This window comes from Centropristis striata, chromosome 13 (genome assembly GCF_030273125.1).
Source record: "Centropristis striata isolate RG_2023a ecotype Rhode Island chromosome 13, C.striata_1.0, whole genome shotgun sequence".
In the NCBI taxonomy this organism is placed as follows: domain Eukaryota; kingdom Metazoa; phylum Chordata; class Actinopteri; order Perciformes; family Serranidae; genus Centropristis; species Centropristis striata.
This window is the reverse complement of record NC_081529.1, coordinates 96,538-117,929: the sequence shown is the minus strand read 5'-3', so window position 1 is coordinate 117,929 and position 21,392 is coordinate 96,538. Positions and strand designations below refer to the sequence as shown.

General features: G+C 36.2%; 1 protein-coding gene across 1 annotated transcript; it reads left to right on the top strand.

Moving 5' to 3' along the window:
* The first annotated feature begins 585 nt into the window (after positions 1–585).
* On the top strand, positions 586–17,460 carry LOC131984168 (SH2 domain-containing adapter protein F-like). The gene is made up of 8 exons (XM_059349060.1): positions 586–776; positions 3,813–4,062; positions 4,927–5,028; positions 5,214–5,376; positions 6,758–6,997; positions 8,184–8,358; positions 11,635–11,754; positions 16,778–17,460. Exons 2-8 carry the CDS (start codon positions 3,817–3,819, stop codon positions 16,962–16,964), a joined length of 1,233 nt encoding a protein of 410 aa, XP_059205043.1. The 5' UTR covers positions 586–776; positions 3,813–3,816; the 3' UTR covers positions 16,965–17,460.
* The last annotated feature ends 3,932 nt before the right edge of the window (positions 17,461–21,392 follow it).

The window sequence follows — 21,392 nt, the reverse complement described above, 5'->3', positions numbered from 1 at the left end:
ATTACTAAAAAAAGACACAAAATGACCAATAAAAGACACAAAAGACTAAAAAAACACTCAAAATGACCAAAAAAAGACACAAAATAACCCAAAAAAGACAGAAAATGACCAATAAAAGACACAAAAGACTAAAAAAACACTCAAAATGACCAATAAAAGACACAAAAGACTAAAAAAAAAACACTCAAAATGACCAAAAAAGACACAAAATTAGTTAAAAAATTTTTTTTTAAAAAGACACAAAATGACCAAAAAAAGACACAAAATTACTAAAAAAAGACACAAAATGACCAATAAAAGACACAAAAGACTAAAAAAACACTCAAAATGACCAAAAAAGACACAAAATTAGTTAAAAAAAAAAAATTTTTAAAAGACACTAATGACCAAAATGACTTACAAAGACACGAAAAGAAAAAAGGATTAAAAAATAGAGAAAATAGCCCAAGATTCCATAGAGTTAATGTCGACCCAGTGAAATATTCCAGTCCTCCCCTTTAAGGCAGCGCCGTGCCAGGAGACAGTCTGCTCCAGGTCTGGTCTGGTCTACTGTCTGGTCTGGTCCTTTGATACCGTCTATGGTCTGGTCCTTTGATACCGTCTATGGTCTGGTCCAGCTAACATTAGCTGACCTGCTTGGCTCAGTGGCAGGACCGATTTCACGGATAATGAGGTTTTATTTTTAGCCTTGATAACGTTAAAAAAGGAGAACAGGCCGGATGGTGAGCAGAAAGAGCTAACAGGAGCGGGAACCGTCAATGAAAGACACCGAGAGGGTGAGTTTATAACGGAGGAACGGCCGTTAGGACCGTTAGCGGCTAGCAGCTAACGGAGCTAACTGGGCTAACGGAGCTAACGGGGCTAACGGAGCTAACGGGGCTAACGGAGCTAACTGGGCTAACTAGGCTAACTTAGCTTTGGCATGTTTACAGATATTCACCATCACTTGTACCACTATTTTAACTCTTTGTGTCATAAATAAAAATAACCACAGTGTGTGTCAACTGTTTATCTTGGTGCTGGTAGTTGTGAAGGGAATGATTTAATGTTTAATCTGCTGATATGTGAAGGTGAGAGATATTAATCTACCCTGATGCTAACTCCTGATGCTAACTACCTATTGTCAGTGGATGCTGTGATTTGCTGAGTTAGCAGCTGGCCAGTTGACTGTTGTTATAAATCCTCTCAGCTTCTATTATCAGTGGAACAAAGCAAAGCTGGACACTTATTTTATTTCTTTTTTTGCCTGACCTGTTGATTGATGCCAACAGCTTTTATAAAGCATAAGGATCTATCTATCTATCTATCTATCTATCTATCTATCTACATATCTATCTATCTATCTATCTATCTATCTATCTATCTATCTATCTATCTATCTATCTATCTACATATATATCTATCTATCTATCTATCTATCTATCTACATATCTATCTATCTATCTATCTATCTATCTACATATCTATCTATCTATCTATCTATCTACATATATATCTATCTATCTATCTATCTATCTATCTATCTATCTACATATATATCTATCTATCTATCTACATATCTATCTATCTATCTATCTATCTATCTATCTATCTATCTATCTATCTATCTATCTATCTACATATATATCTATCTATCTATCTATCTATCTATCTACATATCTATCTATCTATCTATCTATCTATCTACATATCTATCTATCTATCTATCTATCTATCTATCTACATATCTATCTATCTATCTATCTATCTACATATCTATCTATCTATCTATCTATCTATCTACATATCTATCTATCTATCTATCTATCTATCTATCTACATATCTATCTATCTATCTATCTACATATCTATCTATCTATCTACATATCTATCTATCTATCTATCTATCTACATATCTATCTATCTATCTATCTATCTATCTATCTATCTATCTATCTACATATCTATCTATCTATCTACATATCTATCTATCTATCTACATATATATCTATCTATCTATCTATCTATCTACATATATATCTATCTATCTATCTATCTATCTACATATCTATCTATCTATCTATCTATCTATCTACATATCTATCTATCTATGGCTGGGATCAGCCGACTCTAGCCAAGTTAATAATAATAAATAATACATTTTATTTGTAATGCACTTTACATTAAATGAAATCTCAAAGTGCTACAGGTTAAAAGCATAACAGTCTAATTATAAAAAGGATAAAACAGCTAAAAACAGAAGAAAAAGTATACATATGTACATACATACACAAGCTAAAAACCATTTGGACTGGAGGAACCAAAGGTTTTGCTAAAAAAGAAAAGTTTTTAGTCCTGAAAGGCGTGTATCAGTGTTTCAGCAGCAGGGAAGGAGAGTGATGGACGGAGACGGGCAATGTGAAAAAAGGCAGTTTGGGTGATTATGGGATATGTGGTGCTCAAAAGAAAGGTTGTTATCAAAAGTTACTCCCAGGTTGCTGATTTCGGGGGACAGAGTGGAGCTGCTGAAGCTGTCAGTGGTTCTGGTGAGGGATTTTGGGCCGATGAGTATTATGTCTGATTTGTCACAGTTTAGTTTTAGGAGGTTTTCTTGCATCCAAGTTTTAATATCGGTGAGACAGTTGGTCAGTGTGGAGTGGGAGGCGTTGGAGATGGTTCTGGTGGAGATGAAGAGCTGGATGTCGTCAGGGTAACAGTGAAAGTGGAGGTCATGGCGACCTTTGATGTTGCTGAGTCGGAGTATGTAGAGCAGGGGTCTCAAACTCAGATTACCTGGGGGCCGCTGGAGGCAGTATGAGAATGACACAAAATTACTAAAGAAAGACACAAAATTACAAAAAAATACACAGAATTACCAAAAAAAGACACAAAATTACTTAAAAAGACACAAAATGACCAAAAAAAGACACAAAATGACCAACAAAAAGACACAAAATTACTAAAAAAGACACCATTTTTTTTAAAAAGACACAAAATTATTTTAAAAAGACACAAAATGACCAAAAAATACACAGAATTACCAAAAAAGGCACAAAATTATTTTTTTTAAAAAGACACAAAATGACCAAAAAAAGACACAAAATGACCAACAAAAAGACACAAAATGACCAACAAAAAGACACAAAATGACCAACAAAAAGAAAATTTTTTTTTTTAAAAAGACACAAAATTACCAAAAAAAGACACAAAATGACCAAAAAAAGACACAAAATGACCAACAAAAAGACACAAAATGACCAACAAAAAGAAATTTTTTTTTTTTAAAAGACACAAAATTATTTTAAAAAGACACAAAATGACCAAAAAAAAGCTCACAAAATGACCAACAAAAAACCCACAAAAATACTAAAAAAGACACAAAATGACCATCAAAAAGCTCACAAAATGACCAACAAAAACCCCCACAAAAATACTAAAAAAGACACAAAATGACAAATGATTTAAAAAAGACACACAATTTTTAAAAAAAAAGACAAAATTATTTAAAAAAAGACCCAAAATTATTGAAAAAAGACACATTATTGCCAAAAAAATTAATTAAAGGGACCTTCCACACACAACACTGTAAAGTGCCATTCATATAAAACTCACATTAAACTTTCATATCAAGGTGGGGGCCACAAAATATCATCACGAGGGCTGTAATTGGCCAGCGGGCCGCGAGTTTGAGACCCCTGCTGTAGAGAATGAACAGGAGGGGACCCAGCACTGAGCCCTGGGGGACTCCATCATATTTCCAGCCTGCAGATTAGTTAGATGCTCTTTGTTCTCCTAAATCGTTCTAAGCTCTCTATTTGCCTCTTCGTCTCCAGATCCATGGCAAAGTGGCTGAAGGACTACCTGAACTTTGGCACCAGGCGTGACCCTCCACAGCCCCCGAGGCCGGATTACAGCGAGAGTGAGATCCTGAGGGCCTACAGAGCTCAGAAGGAGCTGGACTTCGAGGACCCGTATCAACACTCGGATAAGGAGCATCAGAATGGTGGTTTCAGCCCCTGTAGCGCCACAGTGAGCCTTCCTTCGTTCCCTGAGTTTGGTTCAGTGCTGCCCAACGGGTTGGAGGTACGATATTAATGTTTTTACACTCAAATACACAAATAAAAGCATTCCTGGAAATCTCTTTGACATGAGTATGAAGCAAGGTTATTATAGTTAACCTAAACTAATGAAATAATGAAAACTAAATTACTTAAAAAAGACACAAAATGACCAAAAATATACAGAATTACCAAAAAAGACACAAAATGACACAAAAAGACTCAAAATGACAGAAAAAACCCTAAATTACTTAAAAAAGAAACAAAACGACCAAAAAAAGACACAAATTATTTAAAAAAGACACAAAATGACCCAAAAAACACACAAGATTATTATTATGAAATTACGAAAACTAGAATTGAAAAAACATTTTCGTTAACTGAAATAAAAATAAAAACGAGAGTTTTTAAAAAAACAATAATAATAATTTTGATTTAAGAATGTTGTTCAATAAAACTTTAAAAATGTAAATACATATGCAGTTGCATTAAAAAAACTGTATTTTGTGGTTACAAACTAACTAAAATTATAGTGAAAATGTCCTTGGTTTTCGTCTTTGTCAGCTTTTTTCATCCGTAAACCTTTTTGGTTGATATGAAATCTATTTCATCTATCTGGTTTTATGACTTAATAAACTTATTGGGGCTGAGATGGATCAGACAAAGGAAATAAAGGTTAAACAATAAACATTTACTGTGACTTTTTTGAATCTCACACCCAACAAATACCTCATTACAAAAAAACTAAAACTAATAAAAACTAAACTAAAACTAAGCATTTTCCAAAAATAAAAACTAATTAAAACTTTAAAAATCCAAAACTATTATAACCTTGGTATGAAGGTGATTTTTGTGCGTTTAAAGTTTTGTTTTCTTTTTCATGTTTCAGGTGAAAGTGGTTTCTCCTAAACACAGACTAATTAAAGTGGACTCTCAGGAGTTTGGCAGCTGTAAAGTCCCTCTCAGTCCTGTGACGGTCCAAGAAGAACCTGTAAGGACGGTTTTATTTCTCTTCTGCTTTATTTCACTCCAGCATTTCTTGCTTCACCTCCATCCCTTGCTTTGTCTTTATCTTAATCCCTTACTCATTTTCTGTCTCTCACACATAGATTAACATCACAGATATATTTCCAGCCTCATTATTTAGAGTCTGATAGTTGTCCTGTCCCTGTCCAGGTGGTCCCCTCGGCCCCGGCAGCGCTGGACGGAGACACAGATTACTCTGATCCGTTTGATGTGCGTCCAGACCCGAGAGGCAGAACCAACTGGGAGCCCAAACCTGCACCAGCAGACTGCTGCAGCTACATGGAGCCCTTTGAGGCTCAGCGCATTATCTCAGGTTGGTTCATAGATTCTTTTTTAATATCGTATTTTTTTCTCTCCCATATTTTCTGGCTCCATATTTTTAGTTCTTGGCAATCAACATATACTGGGATTGCACCAAAAGATTTCTCCAGTCTCAAACTAAAAGCTGGTTCCAGACTGGTTCCTGACTGGTTCCTGACTGGTTCCAGACTGGTTCCAGACCGGTTCCAGACTGGTTCCTGACTGGTTCCTGACTGGTTCCAGACTGGTTCCAGACTGGTTCCTGACTGGTTCCTGACTGGTTCCAGACTGGTTCCAGACCGGTTCCAGACCGGTTCCCGACTGGTTCCAGACTGGTTCCAGACCGGTTCCAGACCGGGTCCAGACTGGTTCCTGATTGGTTCCAGACCGGGTCCAGACTGGTTCCAGACCGGTTCCAGATCGGTTCCAGACTGGTTCCAGACCGGGTCCAGACTGGTTCCTGACTGGTTCCTGACTGGTTCCAGACCGGGTCCAGACCGGGTCCAGACTGGTTCCAGACTGGTTCCAGACCAGTTCCTGATTGGTTCCAGACCGCGTCCAGACTGGTTCCAAACCGGTTCCTGACTGGTTCCAGACCGGTTCCAGACTGGTTCCAGACCGGTTCCTGACTGGTTCCAGACCAGGTCCAGACTGGTTCCAGACCGGTTCCTGATTGGTTCCAGACCGCGTCCAGACTGGTTCCAGACTGGTTCCAGACCGGTTCCTGACTGGTTCCAGACTGGTTCCAGACCGGTTCCAGACTGGTTCCAGACCGGTTCCTGACTGGTTCCAGACTGGTTCCTGACCGGGTCCAGACTGGTTCCTGACTTGTTCCTGATCGGTTCCTTACTGGTTCCAGACCGGCCAGTAAAACCACTTCCACAGGAAAAAGGAACATCACAATAATGCCTCAATAAAAATATAGTAATATGTCATATCTTTAGATGTTTCTTAGTAAAGAGAACAGTAAGGAGACCCAGTTAAAATGTATCAATAAATGTAGACATAAATAAGTCATAAATAATCTTCTTCTCTTGTTGTTGTTGTTGTTGTTGTTTTCAACACAAACCACTGAGTCACACACTAGAGCAGCTGGAGCCAAAAGCTGCTTCTCCTCCATTTAGTCAGTTTTTACTAAGAGCATGATGTAAAAACTGCTAAAAGAATCTAGTTGTAGTCTGATAAATAGTTTCCTGCTAGATTAACAGTCTGTCTAAAACCTCAGTGTGAGACTAGAAACTAGAAACACTAGATGTCTTCAGAGGGGAGCAGGTAGTTTTCCAGGTTTTTTTCTGGTGTCTTCTGATGTTTAGGGAGCATTAGTCACACTTTTTTACCTGCCTGTGACTTTAAATGATGCAGAAACTCGTATATTGTCCCTGTTTCCTGTGCAGAACTGCAGCACAGCATGATGACTAACAGGTCTGGGAGCAGCGATGGCGGCCAGCTGTACGATAACCCGTACGAGGAGAGGACTCGTCTGTACCAGCGAGCTGCTCCAGCAGCTCAGCAGCTGAATCTGGCTCAGACAGACAGCAGAGAGAGCCGGCTGCCTCAGGACGACGAGAGGCCTGCTGATGAGTACGACCAGCCCTGGGAGTGGAAGAAGGACAACATCTCCAAAGCTTTAGCAGGTCAAACACCTTTAGCACTATAGACATTTTACCGTACTTTCCGCACTATAAGGCGCACTGGAGTATAAGCCGCAGCAGCTTAATTGAATGATGTGTGCATATATAAGCCGCACTGGACTATAAGCCGCAGGTGTTTTGATGTTTTTTTTTAGTTTTTTTTAAACACACTTTATTGTTTTTAAACACATTAACAATACAAAACACAGAAACAGAAGCCCTCCCCCAACCCCATCCCGACAGACAGCACATGCTATACAAAGTTAGGCAAAAAATAAATAAATAAATACAGTTCTAGTTTGTCTCCAGTCCGCAATAGGCACTCATAATCGCCAGTCAGAAAACCGTCTACCCATCAACAGCAGATTTTTCAGATCTGCAGGTATATAATCAAGAAAAGGTGTGTTTTAATATTTAATTACCATATGTAAGGGTTGGTGCACAGAGGGGATTGTGGGGAAAGAGATGGCTGCTTGAGGAAGCTTCTTTTACAGCCAGATTGACTGTCTTTAACTTAACAGCTGCATCATATGCATTTCTACGTTTGTTTTCCATAATGAGGGTTTGTGCATGAAAACTTCCTTTGGCTCGGGGTCCTTCGTCTGCCGCTAATTACGTCACACAAAACGCTACGGCACGGCGACTCCGACAAACTAAATAGCTTTCCACACAAATACACACAGACATGTGAAAAATATCTTAAAAGTATCTGAAGGACCCCGAGCCGATCTGGTACGTACACCTGCCTCCAGCTTCTCCTGCTGGAGCCCGCCGCTCCTCGCGGACCGGTCATAGAGCCCATAGAGTTAAAGTTGGTGTTAACATACTGGTATCGGATCGGTCAAGTCAAGTCAAGTCAAGTCAAAGTTTATTTATAGAGCACATTTAAAAACAACCTCAGTTGACCAAAGTGCTGTACAGTTATTAAAATAGAATAAATCATACACAACTGGGTATAAATAAAAACAATAAAAAGAATAAAATACTAAAAACAGTAAAAACAATAGAATAAAATAGTAATAAAAACTCAATCCAAAACAGAGTTAGAGATACAAAAGACAAATAAAAGGGTAAAAAAGTAAAAAAGAAAGCCAAGGATCGGTATCAGAATCGGTATCAGGAGGGATAAAATGGTATCGGAACATCTCTATTGAAAACTAACCTGTTGTACGTTTGTGTGTGACTGTAGTCCAGTTTGAAGGAGCAGAGAGGGAGCGGTCTCGGGTCCAGACGGAGCAGAACAGACTCACCAAGAAGGTTCCTGGTTCCTCCACAGCCGACTCCACCACCCTCCGTCTGGTTGGAGACACTCCTCCTCTCCTCGGGGAGAGAGTCGACCCCTACATGCCACTGGAGAGACAAGTGTAAGTACACATCTGCAATCTTAAAAAGACTGATAAAAAATATAGTGCTCATCTTCCTCACACAACAACTTTAAATGACAAACTTGACAACCTCCTAATTTAGATTGCTTAATAGGTAGAATAAATCACAAAAAATGTGAGTGTTTCCCCTTGGATTAAAACTTGAATTTTAAAAAAAAATGACCCGAATTCATTCCCTTCATGTTATTTAATGCTGCTGTATGTTTCTGTGCTCTATGTTTTGATATCAACTTATTTTATGATTGAATATTCCAAGTATTCTTTAAATATCTTGTTTTTGATAACAACAGATCATTATTTCCATGTTGCCTCTCATACTTTATGAAGAAAAAATGTTTTTGTATTATTACATAGCTAACTACTTGGCTAAGTAGCTTGCTAAGCTAACTACTTAGCCAAGAAGTTAGCTAAGTAGTTAGATTAGCAAGCTACTTAGCTAAAACTTTAGCCAAGAAGTTAGTTAAGTAGTTAGCTTAGCAAGCTATTTACACAAGAAGTTAGCTAAGTAGTTAGCTTAGCAAGCTACTTAGCCAAGAAGTCAGCTAAGTAGTTAGCTTAGCAAGCTACTTAGCTAAAAACCTAACCAAGAAGTTAGCTAAATAGTTAGCTTAGCAAGCTACTTAGCTAAATACTTAACCAAGAAATTAGCTAAATAGTTAGCTTAGCAAGCTACTTAGCTAAATACTTGGCCAAGAAGTTAGCTAAGCATTTAGCTTAGCAAGCTACTTAGCTAAAAACCTAGCCAAGAAGTTAGCTAAGTAGTTAGCTTAGCAAGCTACTTAGCTAAAAACCTAGCCAAGAAGTTAGCTAAGTAGTTAGCTTAGCAAGCTACTTGGCTAAATACTTGGCCAAGAAGTTAGCTAAGTAGTTAGCTTAGCAAGCTACTTGGCTAAAAACCTAGTCAAGAAGTTAGCTAAATAGTTAGCTTAGCAAGGTACTTAGCTAAATACTTGGCCAAGAAGTTAGCTAAGTAGTTAGCTTAGCAAGCTACTTAGCTAAATTCTTAGCCAAGAAGTTTGCTAAATATTTAGCTTAGCAAGCTACTTAGCTGAATAATTGGCCAAGAAGTTAGCTAAGTATTTAGCTTAGCAAGCTACTTAGCTAAAAACCTAGCCAAGAAGTTAGCTAAGTATTTAGCTTAGCAAGCTACTTAGCTAAATTCTTAGCCAAGAAGTTTGCTAAATATTTAGCTTAGCAAGCTACTTAGCTGAATAATTGGCCAAGAAGTTAGCTAAGTAGTTAGCTTAGCAAGCTACTACCCATGTTGTGCATTAGAAGATAAGTGACATAAAAATGGATTTTATTAAAAAAATGAATAAAGGAAAGCATAAAATGAGAATGTATGATGATCAAAAACTAATTGAGGAAAACCTGGAATACTGAATGATAAAAATAATTTATTGCAAAGATATAGAACATAAACACTCACACATATCAGGTCATTTTAGACCATGTTGAGCATCAAAGGGTTAAAGAATCTAGAAACACTTTGAGCTTAATTACAGTCATTAATCAACAAAAACTGCGATGTCACTCCAGCAAACATGCTGCTGAGTTAATATGTGAGGCAGCAGTAAACAACAGCAGCCGTATTATTATTATTATAGTCATGTTTGAATGAATGTGCATCATTTTAATTTCCTCCCCATGTTTTAATGGCGTGTGTGTGTCACAAAGAAAGTGTGGTAATATGTTTTTCGGCCCCAGTGGAACCAGTTTCAATGTTTTTTTTATATCTTAACAGTTTAGGAAATGACTTTTCAGTCTGATATCGATCAGAAGAAAACATCAGCTTTAATTTCTTTTGGGACTCCAGACACACGTATGAAGGCAGCGCTTGGTTTAGTTGTGTTTCCTTTAATTATACGTCCCCCGGCTTTAATCTCTTTTTATTACAATGGCTCTTCATGGTTTCACTTAAAAATCTGATTGATGAAGAAATAGCAATGAACATTTAGCTGCTGTCGTCTTCATTCACTGTTTCAGTACACTTAATGCGTATCTTTTTTGTCATAATTTGTGTCTTTTTGGGTCATAAGTTTGTCTTTTTTGTCATTTTTGTCTTATTTGTCAGAATTCGTGTCCCTTTTGTCATAATTCTGTCTTTTTTGTCACAATTCGTATATTTTTGGTCACAATTCGTATCTGTTTTTGTTATAATTTGTCTTTTTTGTCAAGATTTGTGTCTTTTTGTCATAATTTGTGTCTTTTTGTCATATTTTTGTCTTTTTTGTCATAATTTGTCTTTTTTGTCATAATTTGTGTCTTTTTTTGTCATAATTGGTGTCTTTTTTTGTCATTTGTGTCTTTTTTTGTCAAGATTTGTGTCTTTTCGTCAGAATTTTGTATTTTGTGTCACAATTTGTATCTTTTTTTGTTATAATTTGTCTTTTTTGACATGATTTGTGTCTTTTTTTGTCATAATTTGTGTCTTTTTTTGTCATAGTTTGTGTATTTTTGTCATTTGTGTCTTTTTTTGTCAAGATGTGTCTTTTTGTCATGTTTTTGTCTTTTTTTGTCATAATTTGTATCTTTTTTTGTCATAATTTGTGTCTTTTTTTTGTCATTTGTGTCTTTTTTTGTCATTTGTGTCTTTTTTGGGTCATAATTTGTCTTTTTTTGTCATAATTTGTCTTTTTTTGTCATAATTTGTGTCTTTTTTGGGTCATAATTTGTGTCCTTTTTTGTCATAATTAGTGTCTTTTTTTGTCATAATTAGTGTCTTTTTTTGGTCATAATTTGTATCTTTTTTTGTCATAATTTGTGTCTTTTTTTGGGTCATAATTTGTGTATTTTTGTCATTTGTGTCTTTTTTTGTCAAGATTTGTGTCTTTTTGTCATATTTTTGTCTTTTTTTGTCATAATTTGTATCTTTTTTTGTCATAATTTGTGTCCTTTTTTGTCATAATTTGTATCTTTTTTTGTCATAATTTGTGTCTTTTTTTGTCATAATTTGTATCTTTTTTTGTCATAATTTGTGTCCTTTTTTGTCATAATTTGTGTCCTTTTTGTCATAATTTGTGTCTTTTACGTCCCATCCATGCTCCAGGACAGGAAATAAAGAAACGTGGGATTATTTCCATGGTGGGACCTTCAAGCTGCTCTGGCAGCTCTAATAAACTTACAGGAGTCTTTCCACCAAATGTCCAGGATATGTACAGATAGTATTAGTGACACTATAAGTGACTCACACTAGTGCACTTTGATTAAAGAGTGAAGCATCAGGAGTAAAGTGTGTGTTGTTTGGTCCTGCAGGTGGTACCATGGAGCTCTGAGCCGCTCCGAGGCTGAGAGCCTGCTGACGCTGTGTAAGGAGAGCTCCTACCTGGTGAGGAACAGCCAGACCTGCCGCAACGACTACTCCCTCTCCCTCAGGTCAGTCCAGCTGCATGCCACATTAAAGTCACAAGTATCCTATATTTCTGCTTTTTACAGAGTTATTTACTGAACACTCGGGGCATGTCTCATCTCAGAGGCAGCTGGAGCAGGTTTACTAGGTCAAAGTCACCTTTATTTATTTATTTGTAGAGCACCTTATACACAACCAAGGTGACCAGAGTACCTTACATAAATGAATAACAACAAAAAATCAAAGATAAAATTTAAAAAGACACAAACAACACAAAACCTATCCTGCCTTCTCATTTTGTGCCTTTTTTTTGCCATTTTGTGTCATTTTGTCTTTTTTTTTAGACATTTTGTGTCTTTCCTTTTTTAGTCATTTTGTGTCTTTTTATGGTCATTTTGTGTCTATTTGTGTCTTTTTTTTGGTCTTTTTGTGTCTTTTTTTAGACATTTTGTGTCTTTTTTGACCATTTTGTCTTTTTTGGGTCATTTTGTGTCTTTTTTTGACATTTTGTGTCTTTTTTTAGTCATATTGTGTCTTTTTGTGTCTTTTTTTAGTCATTTTGTGTTAAAAGACGAGCTGCAGCATTTTGTACAAGTTATAGGCGTCGCAATGAGCTCTAGTCTAAACCTACATACGAGTTGCAAAAATCTAGTTCTGAGTAGATAAAAGCATGAATAACTTCTCCAGGTCACTAGGAGATGGGATGGTTTTAGCCTGGACAGAAGTCACAGCTGGAAAAAAACACTTTTGACCACATAGACAATTTCTATTTATTGTCAGGGGGATTCTAAAAATAATCTTCTCATACTGTCTTCATTTGAAACCCCACTGCAATCTCCTAAAGGGGAATTCTACCCCAGTCAACTGTTTCCAGTCTTGTTCTGGTCCATGAGCCCAGAGGCTACTTTTTTTAATTGTTTTCCATTTTCCCATCATCTCCTTTCTCAGCCAGTGTTTTTCTTTCTTTCTCCCGTCTGATCCTCTTCATGCTGGGAACCGTTCCTAACTCACATCTGTTCTCCTTTTGATGCAGCGAGTGTCGACAGGGATTTAATTAGGTTGGACGGAGCTGAATGTCTGCAGCCAATTAAAGTCAAATCAATGCAATAATCAATCAGTGTTAAAAGAGTTGTTTATGGCGTGTCAGTGAATGCATCATAGTGATGTTTAATACAAACAATTGTAGATAATAAAGGATCACAAACATAAGATGTTTTTAGGGTCTTCAGGGATTCAGTTCCAGTCTAAAGTCTCTCAGTAGTAATTAATGAGTGGAGCAGATAGATGAGCTGACAGGAAAGACACGAAGAGAAGAAGAAGAAGTCGATAGAGAACATGTGTGTTCTCTGATTCATCCCAGATTAAAAACACTCTGACTACATGACTCCCTGCAGTTTAAGCTGTTAACTCCAGCTGGTAGTGTGAAGCTTTTTTGTTCCTTTTTGTTTCTTCGTCATTCATTAAAAGGTAAAACATGTTGTAATTTACAAAACTACAACCAATAGAAGATGGATTCAGGATGTAAAGACCAAGAGTGTTAAAAAGTCTAAACAAATTCATGCTACCAATTTTAATCATTTCCCCTCGTCTCTGATTCCCAGAATAGTGTTGATCAATTTGTTTTCTCACAGATAACTCTCCATGTTTCTTCCAGATGTGGTTACTCACTCAGCTGTTCTCTGGCAGACAGATATCAGAATGTTATTGTCTTGTTCTGATGTTTTGTTTTTCTAAACCAGCTTTAGGATTACCACATATGTACATTCGGACGATATTTTGTGGCCCCCACCTTGATATGAAAGTTTAATGTGAGTTTTATATGAATGGCACTTTACCGTATTGTGTGTGGAAGGTCCCTTTAATTACTTTTTTTGGTAATTTTGTGTCTTTTTTTGGTAATTTTGTGTCTTTTTTGGTGATTTTGTGTTTTTTTAAATAATTTTGTGTCTTTTTTTGGTAATTCTGTGTCTTTTTTTCAGTCATTTTGTGTCTTTTTGTAGCCTGGGTATACCAGTGTTGTTTTTGACAACCGTCTTAGATTTAGTCTTAGTCTTAGTCTTTTGGACTAAAATGCTTATTAGTTTTAGTCAAATTTTAGTCACTTCTATATGTGATAGTTTTAGTCCAGTTTTAGTCGACGAAAAATCAAAAAGGTTTTAGTCTAGTTTTAGTCAAGAAAAGAAAGAAGTATAGTCTTTTAACAAATTAATTTAGGTCAATAAGTATTGTAGATTGCGGTTGGGCAGTGTCACACAAGTTGTGAAAATAGCAGCAGATCTATAAGTTCAACACATTGTGATCTTGCAGATCGGCTATTTTCACCAATAATTACAATAATAAAGGAATGGTTTTAGACATATAAGGTTTCCACCCAACTGCAATACTTTCTGATCTAAGGATTGTGCATTACACACAGAAAGTGGTAACCGTGGAATCAATGTTAATTACTCCAAAAAAGCCAAAAACAAAAACATTCTACTTCGGCAATTGTGGCTTTATTTCTCAGAATTTGCTAAAGTACAATGAACATACACGTGCCCAAAATATGAGTGATGGATGAAGAACACATATGCTCAACTTGGCCTTGTCTGCCAGTGCAATTAAGAAGAACATTATTTGTAAAAACAGACATCATCTAACCCCACTCCATCTCTAACTTGTGCAAACAATGTAATAAAATAATTAAAGATTCCTGAGGTACAGTGAGGTAGGTTGTAAGTTATACAAGAGAGTTATACATACTTGGATGTATGAAACAAACATGTTCTTAAGTTTTTGGAACAAAATAAATAAGACCACCCTGTAAATAATGTAAACAATGTAGCGAAGGCTGCTGGGATAGATGACTGTGCCCTGTTGTTTTTTGGACCACCAGGTTTCTCTTTAGGAGTGCTGGTCTCTGGGATCTGGTTGAGGAAAAAACAAAGAAGGGATACAATTACTCTATCTCTGTATACAACGTACACCTCCTGTAAAGGTTTACAGTTGAATACAAAACAATCAAATGTAGGTATACCATTAAAAATACTATGAAAAATAGTCAAAATACTACCATGTTAAGAAAATAGAATGGTCTTAACTATCAAACAAGCAAAACAAAAATACACAGCTTATTAACTGACCCTGTACTCAAGCTTTCTGATCTTTAATTCTGAGCAGCGGCCAAATTATAATGCATCTGTACTTTACTGTACTGCACAACAACTGCTTTTAGGGCTAAAGCTAGCAGACTCTATGTATAACAGTAACTCGACCTGTTTAACATATCAAGTTACGTGCTGACAGAACATAAACACACAAAGAGATGACCACGCCGTCACTGACTGAATGTAAACATGGCTAAACATGCTGCTAAAGTAACACGAATTGACGTTAGCATAACAAAAGCTATTTTTAGCCTGAAGTTAGCAGCCCATTTGCGCCAGGAGTATGTGGAAAACTTACTAATTTATAAGCTTACTATGAAATTTATCATGAGCCGATTGTCGAGTAACATTGTAACGTTAAGTAGGCTATAAGATATGTTAACAACACTTGTAACTTACCTTTGAAAAAATATCCTTGTGGCGAGCCTTCAGGTGCCGCTTAAGGTTGGTCGTATTTTTTCCGCCTACTTTGTGGCCACATTTGTCACCATCTTCCTTCACAATACACTCCGTTTTATTTTCTGCTGGGTTATATTTAAAATACACCCATATGTCGTCTCTACGTTTGCGACCACCAAGCCCCTGTGTTGAAACTGCCGCCATCATGGTCCATTGTCTGTGATGAATGAAAACAGTGTGACGTGCTGAGCACGTGGTGCGCTGCATGCAGGTGGTGGGCGTGCCCAAACAAGGACAGAATGCAGCAGCAGATACTTTTGAGGTTTTAATTGACAGGCACAATAAGCAGAGATGTCATGCATTTCAAACGTCTGACAGACCACCCGCTAACATTTTCGTCCATTCTCGTCTCGTCAACGAAAACTCACACAAGTCTCGTCATGTTTTAGTCATCAAAGAGCCATGTTTATCTCGTCACCGTCTTGTTATCGTCATGAAAAAAAGTGGCGTCAACGAAATGATTTCGTCATTGTCATCGTTGACGAAAACAACACTGGGGTATACCCAGACTGCCTGACGATGACGCGTACTACCCGACAGACGGAAGCTTGTAGTTTTGTAGTTTTCTTACGGATCCAACATGGCTGCTGCAGACGCGAAACTCTCTTTAGCTGTAGACGGTGTTTTAAATAGTTTAGAGCGAAAGTTGAAAGACGAAAGGTCTCACAGCGGAGCCCCCAGAGACCCGCAGCAGCTTGTTTATTGCCCATAAAATCAGTGGATGTGTGTGGCTGAATGACATGAGGGGGAATAAAGCGTGAAAATAAATAATCTTGCAGAAAGCGAGAACTGGAGAAGCAAAGCAGCAGCAACACTCTCTCACAGACACACACACAACAAACATCCATCTCTGTTGCTCTACTACGTCATCTGGTATAACTGATCTGATTGGCTAAGAGCTACCTACAGACGCTTTGATAGACATTCTAAGCGCCCAATAAACGGCTCCGGAGGATCGTAAACCACACCTCCTCTACGGAGAAATGAACGGCTGGTTCCCAGACTAGACCTCATTTGAGAATAGTCTGGTGTTAGCCAGGCTATCTTTTTGAGTAATTTTGTGTATTTCTTGGGTCATTTTGTGTCTTTTTTAAATAATTTCTTTTTTATTTTTTGGTAATTTTGTGTCTTTTTTTTTGCTCATTTTGATACTGCCTCCAGGTAATTAGAGTTTGAGACCCCTGCTGTAATGATGCTCAGGAGTTTTTTCTACTTTGACTAATTAGTTCAAGATGTGACAACATTGTTTGGTTTTGACAACAGGTCAAACTATTCTGAGGCGATTGTATAATTTTTCTAAAAGAGTCAGAGGTTTTGAGAAAAGAGTTTTGTGTTTAGAATTCTGAAAAAAAATAACAGGAGAATTCGAAAAATGTGTTTTAGCAATTCATAAAAAACTTCTTCTTCTTCCTTCTCTCTGTTTCTCTGTGTGTCTCTCTACCAGGAGCTGTAAAGGTTTCATGCACATGAAGTTCGTGCAGTCGTCAGACGGGCGCTACGTCCTGGGAGAGAACAGTCCTCCGTTCTCCACCATCCCCGAGGTCATCCACTACTACACCACACACCAGCTGCCCATCAGAGGAGCTGAGCACATGTCTCTACTGTACCCCGTCATCGTCCAGACCCTCTGACCTCCTCCTGCTCCTCCTCCTGCTACTGAATACATGATAATACACACCATGTTTACCTTCTGACCCTCATATACATGCCTTCTTCATCTCCACTCTCCCTGCAGCCTGCTAGAGATTGGACTGTTTCTGTTCTTCATAACCCACAAAAACTACACTGGCAGCTTCAAAAGAGCACTGCAGAAAGAAAAAGAAAAGGTTTTTAAAAACCAGATAAAACAGTAAATCTGAGGGAAATGATCTTGCTGCATGGACAGATAATTTATCTTGACAAGATTTATTAAATTAAGATTATTAAATCTAGGAATAAGCATGTTGAACACTTAAAATAAGAAATTAACTCTTAAAACAAGATTAATGATCTAACACTTCTAAATCTAAAGGTTTTTTAATCTTATCTTATTTTAAGGACAATTTTGTTCTGTTTTTTCTGAAAAAAAATTTTGTTTTCCAGAGTTTTTTCCCGTTTTTCGGACTATTTTTTCTGTTTTTCTGACAATTTTTTGACAAATTAACTCTTAAAACAAGATAAAAGATCTAACACTTCTAAATCTAAAGTTGTTTTTTTCTTGGTAAGAACCAAATAAGTGTTCAACATGCTTATTTCTAGATTTAATAATCTTAATTTAATAAATCTTGTCAAGGTTAATTATCTGTCCATGCAGCAAGATCATTTCCCTCAGATTTACTGTTTTTATCTGGTTTTTAAACACATATTTCCTGCAGTGAGAGCTCCGTGCCTCATGAGTCGTGGCCTGTGAACTGGTATTATCACTGAAATCCTTTATTTTAATACCATGGACTCCTAAAAATCAGCAATCATTGATATTAAGATTGGTAGCTGAGTACAAACTTGTGTCTTGAGGTCTACAGACGGTAGAATCTGCAGAACTTTGCATGGAGATTTGTCTCTTTTTACTGTAGAGCAGAGATAGAACACACTGCCAGCTCACTGGAAGGAGAAGAAATAGTGATTTCTCTTGTTTTATCATCTAAACTACAGGACAAAAGTCTGGAAGCAACTTAAATGTTGTGTTCACAGTGTCTTCTTATAAAACCAGTGTGTATTGTGTGTATTTCTGGGTGTGTTTATTACATGATCAGACTTTACCTTTATTGAATTGAACCATTTTCTTCCATTGAGAGTCACAACTTCAGTGCAAAAGTAAAAAAACAAATCCCAGTTTGCATTATTCACTTTATCTCTTTGTCTTTTGAGAGTTTGGAGACAAAAATCCCAATAAATCTCAACTGTGTTCATATCTCTGACACAAGAAACAAGAGTTCAGATTTATACATTAACCCTTAATAAGACACTCATTGAAATACTTGCAAATTTCAACCCTAGACAATCATATTTTGAGAAAAAAGTTTACGAGATTAAAGTGGCAAATCTACGAGAAAAAAAATGTGCAGATTTATGAGATTTAAAATGGTGAATCTGGGAGAAAAAAAGTTATATTTTCTCACTTTTTTCTCATAAATCTGCAACTTTTTTCGCGCAGATTTGCCACTTTAAATCTCTTAAATCTGCGACTTTTTTTCTTGTAGATTTGCCACTTTAATCTAGTAAATTTGTGATTAGGAAGAGTCACAACTTCAGTTCAAGAGTAAAAAAAAAAACAAATCCCAGTTTGCATTATTCTCTTTATCTCTTTGTCTTTTGAGAGTTTGGATCCAAAAACCCCAATAAATCTCAACTGTGTTCATATCTCTGACAGAAGAAACAAGAGTTCAGATTTATACATTAACCCTTAATAGGACACTCATTGAAATACTTGCAAATTCCAAATTTCAACCCTAGAGAATATTGGAGGATATTACATACAGCCAGAATGTGTAAAAAAAACAACATACGAAAATAATATTTTGAGAAAAAAGTTGACTAGATTAAAGTGGCAAATCTACGACAAAAAAATGTGCATATTTAAGAGATTTAAAGTGGTGAATCTGGGAGAAAAAAGTTGCAGATTTACGTGAAAAAAGTGGGAAAATGCAACTTTTTTCTTGCAGATTCACCACTTCAAATTTCATAAATATGCGCATTTTTTTCTTGTAGATTTGAAGTGGTGAATCTGCAAGAAAAAAGTTGCATTTTCCCACTTTTTTCTCGTAAATCTGCAACTTTTTCCGTGCAGATTTGCCACTTTAAATCTCTTAAATCTGCCACTTTTTTCTTGTAGATTTGCCACTTTGATCTAGTGAATTTGCAACTTTTTATGTGTTTTATACACTTTTATAGCAGCCTGATGGTCCTCAGGGCTCTAAAGGACCCCATGACATCAGACTGGTTTTAGGACATGTAGAAAAAAATATTAACAACTTTTTTTTTTCCACCTTTTAAGGTAACTCATGACCAACACATTGATATGTAATTTTGGGTTAGGGTCATATTTATAGAAATAAATTCACTAGATTAAGGTGGCAAATCTACGAGAAAAAAATGCACAGATTTGTGAAATTTGAAGTGGTGAATCTGCAAGAAAAAAGTAGTTTTTTCCCACTTTAAATCTCTTAAATCTGTGACTTTTTTCTTGTAGATTTGCCACTTTAAATCTCTTAAATCTGCCACTTTTTTTCTTGTAGATTTGCCACTTTGATCTAGTGAATTTGCAACTTTTTTCTCGAAATATTAGTCAAGTTCTAGTCTGATCTTTGCTGATTAGCTGAGAGAAATCATGGAGACCTCATTTTGGATTTCCACTGAAGTTAATAAATATAGTTATTCGCCCTATAAAGGGTTAAAGAAAGAAGGAAACACAAAGTCTAAGCAATAAAAACCCAAAGAGCTGATAATTACAGTCAAAATGTCTTCTAATAAGTAACTTTTTTATAGAATAATCACCTTTATTATGTTACAAAGTTTAGCAATGATGATCTTTTTTTTCTATGGTGATATACAGTAATTTTATGCCGTATTTCTAATATAATTTGACAGTTTTTTACTGTTATTTCTACAAACATTTGACAGTGTAAAGGGAAGAAGATGAGACATTTATTACGTCTTTCCTGCAGCTTCTTCACAGTAAGTTTGGTGAATTAGATGCAACAGTGATAAAGCCCAAAGAGGAAGGAAACAGTCGCATTTATTTCCTTTTTGAAATACAGATTCATATCATTAATATTCTAAATCTCAACTGTGTTCATATCTGTGACAAAAGAAACAAGAGTTCAGATTTCTACATGAAGGAATTAAGCAATAAAAACCCAAAGAGCTGAGAATTAGAGTCAACATGTGTTCTATTAAGTGACTCTTTATACAATAATCACCTTTATTTTGTTGCAAAGTTTAGCAATGACACTATGATCTTTTATTTTGTATTAATTTGATCTTGCTTCCAGACTTTTGGCCTCTAGTTTAGGTTTCAGTTATTTTCATGTGAATTTTATGATTTGAAGTGACGTTAAAATCAAACAAAATGATGGATTTAAAGGATTTATAGTTCAGATTTTTTAAAGTAGGGTTGTATGAGGTTATTATCCATAATTTGTGTATGATTTACAGCTGGCAGAGAGACTAAACAGCTACTAGAGGAGCAGAAAAATGTATTTTAGCCACCAGAAAGACAAAAAAATCAGTTTAACCCTCCTTCAGTCCTCTTGGCTCCTTTTTGACCCCAAATCATTTTCTTCAGACCATTAATAAAGCTTAATTTTCATAGAATTGCTTGAAATCTTCAGCATATGTTCCCCTCTGCATCCTTTATATATCATATTAATTTCATTAATTTAAATTACATTTTTTTATGTGTTTTATACACTTTTATAGCAGCCTGATGGTCCTCAGGGCTCAAAAGGACCCCATGACATCAGACTGGTTTTAGGACACGTAGAAAAAAAAATATTAACTTTTTTTTTCTCCCACCTTTTAAGGAAACTCATGACCAACACATTGATATGTCATTTTCATACTTTTTTTATTATTATTGGTCAATTTAAGTAAAATAAACAAAATGCAAAGTGCATTAAAACTGAAAAAGATTTATTTTAAAGTGGCTAAAATCCTGTTTGCTGCCTCCGTCCACATCAGAACATGTTGAGTCTCTGTCAGCTGCTAATCAATACACTGATTATGGGTCAATATTGGGACTGTTTAGAAATAGAAAATGCTGTTAAAAGGGGAGTTTAACTGCAAACCTCACTGTTATTACCCTTACAACGTTTGGAACAGCCGCAAATGTAATAAATCCCACAAACGGCATAAAAATCTGCAGCTTTTAATGCAATAATCCCACAAACTTAAATAATTTTCCACAAACGTAACACGAGATTTCCCACAAATGTAATAACGCAATTAATAATGGTTGTTGTTGTTTGTTTGTTGATTCACGATACTAAAATGTTCAACTGGATACCGATACTCAGGAAAATATTCCATACTCGATACCACCAGGATAAAAACAAAGACCCCAAAATTTAACAGAAATATTT

Excerpts from the sequence above, each read along its gene's own strand:
- LOC131984168 (XM_059349060.1), top strand. The coding sequence starts at position 3,817 with ATGGCAAAGTGGCTGAAGGACTACCTGAACTTTGGCACCAGGCGTGAC. Across the intron at positions 4,063-4,926 it reads TGCTGCCCAACGGGTTGGAG|GTGAAAGTGGTTTCTCCTAA; the intron begins GTACGATATTAA and ends TTCATGTTTCAG. Across the intron at positions 8,359-11,634 it reads ATGCCACTGGAGAGACAAGT|GTGGTACCATGGAGCTCTGA; the intron begins GTAAGTACACAT and ends TTGGTCCTGCAG.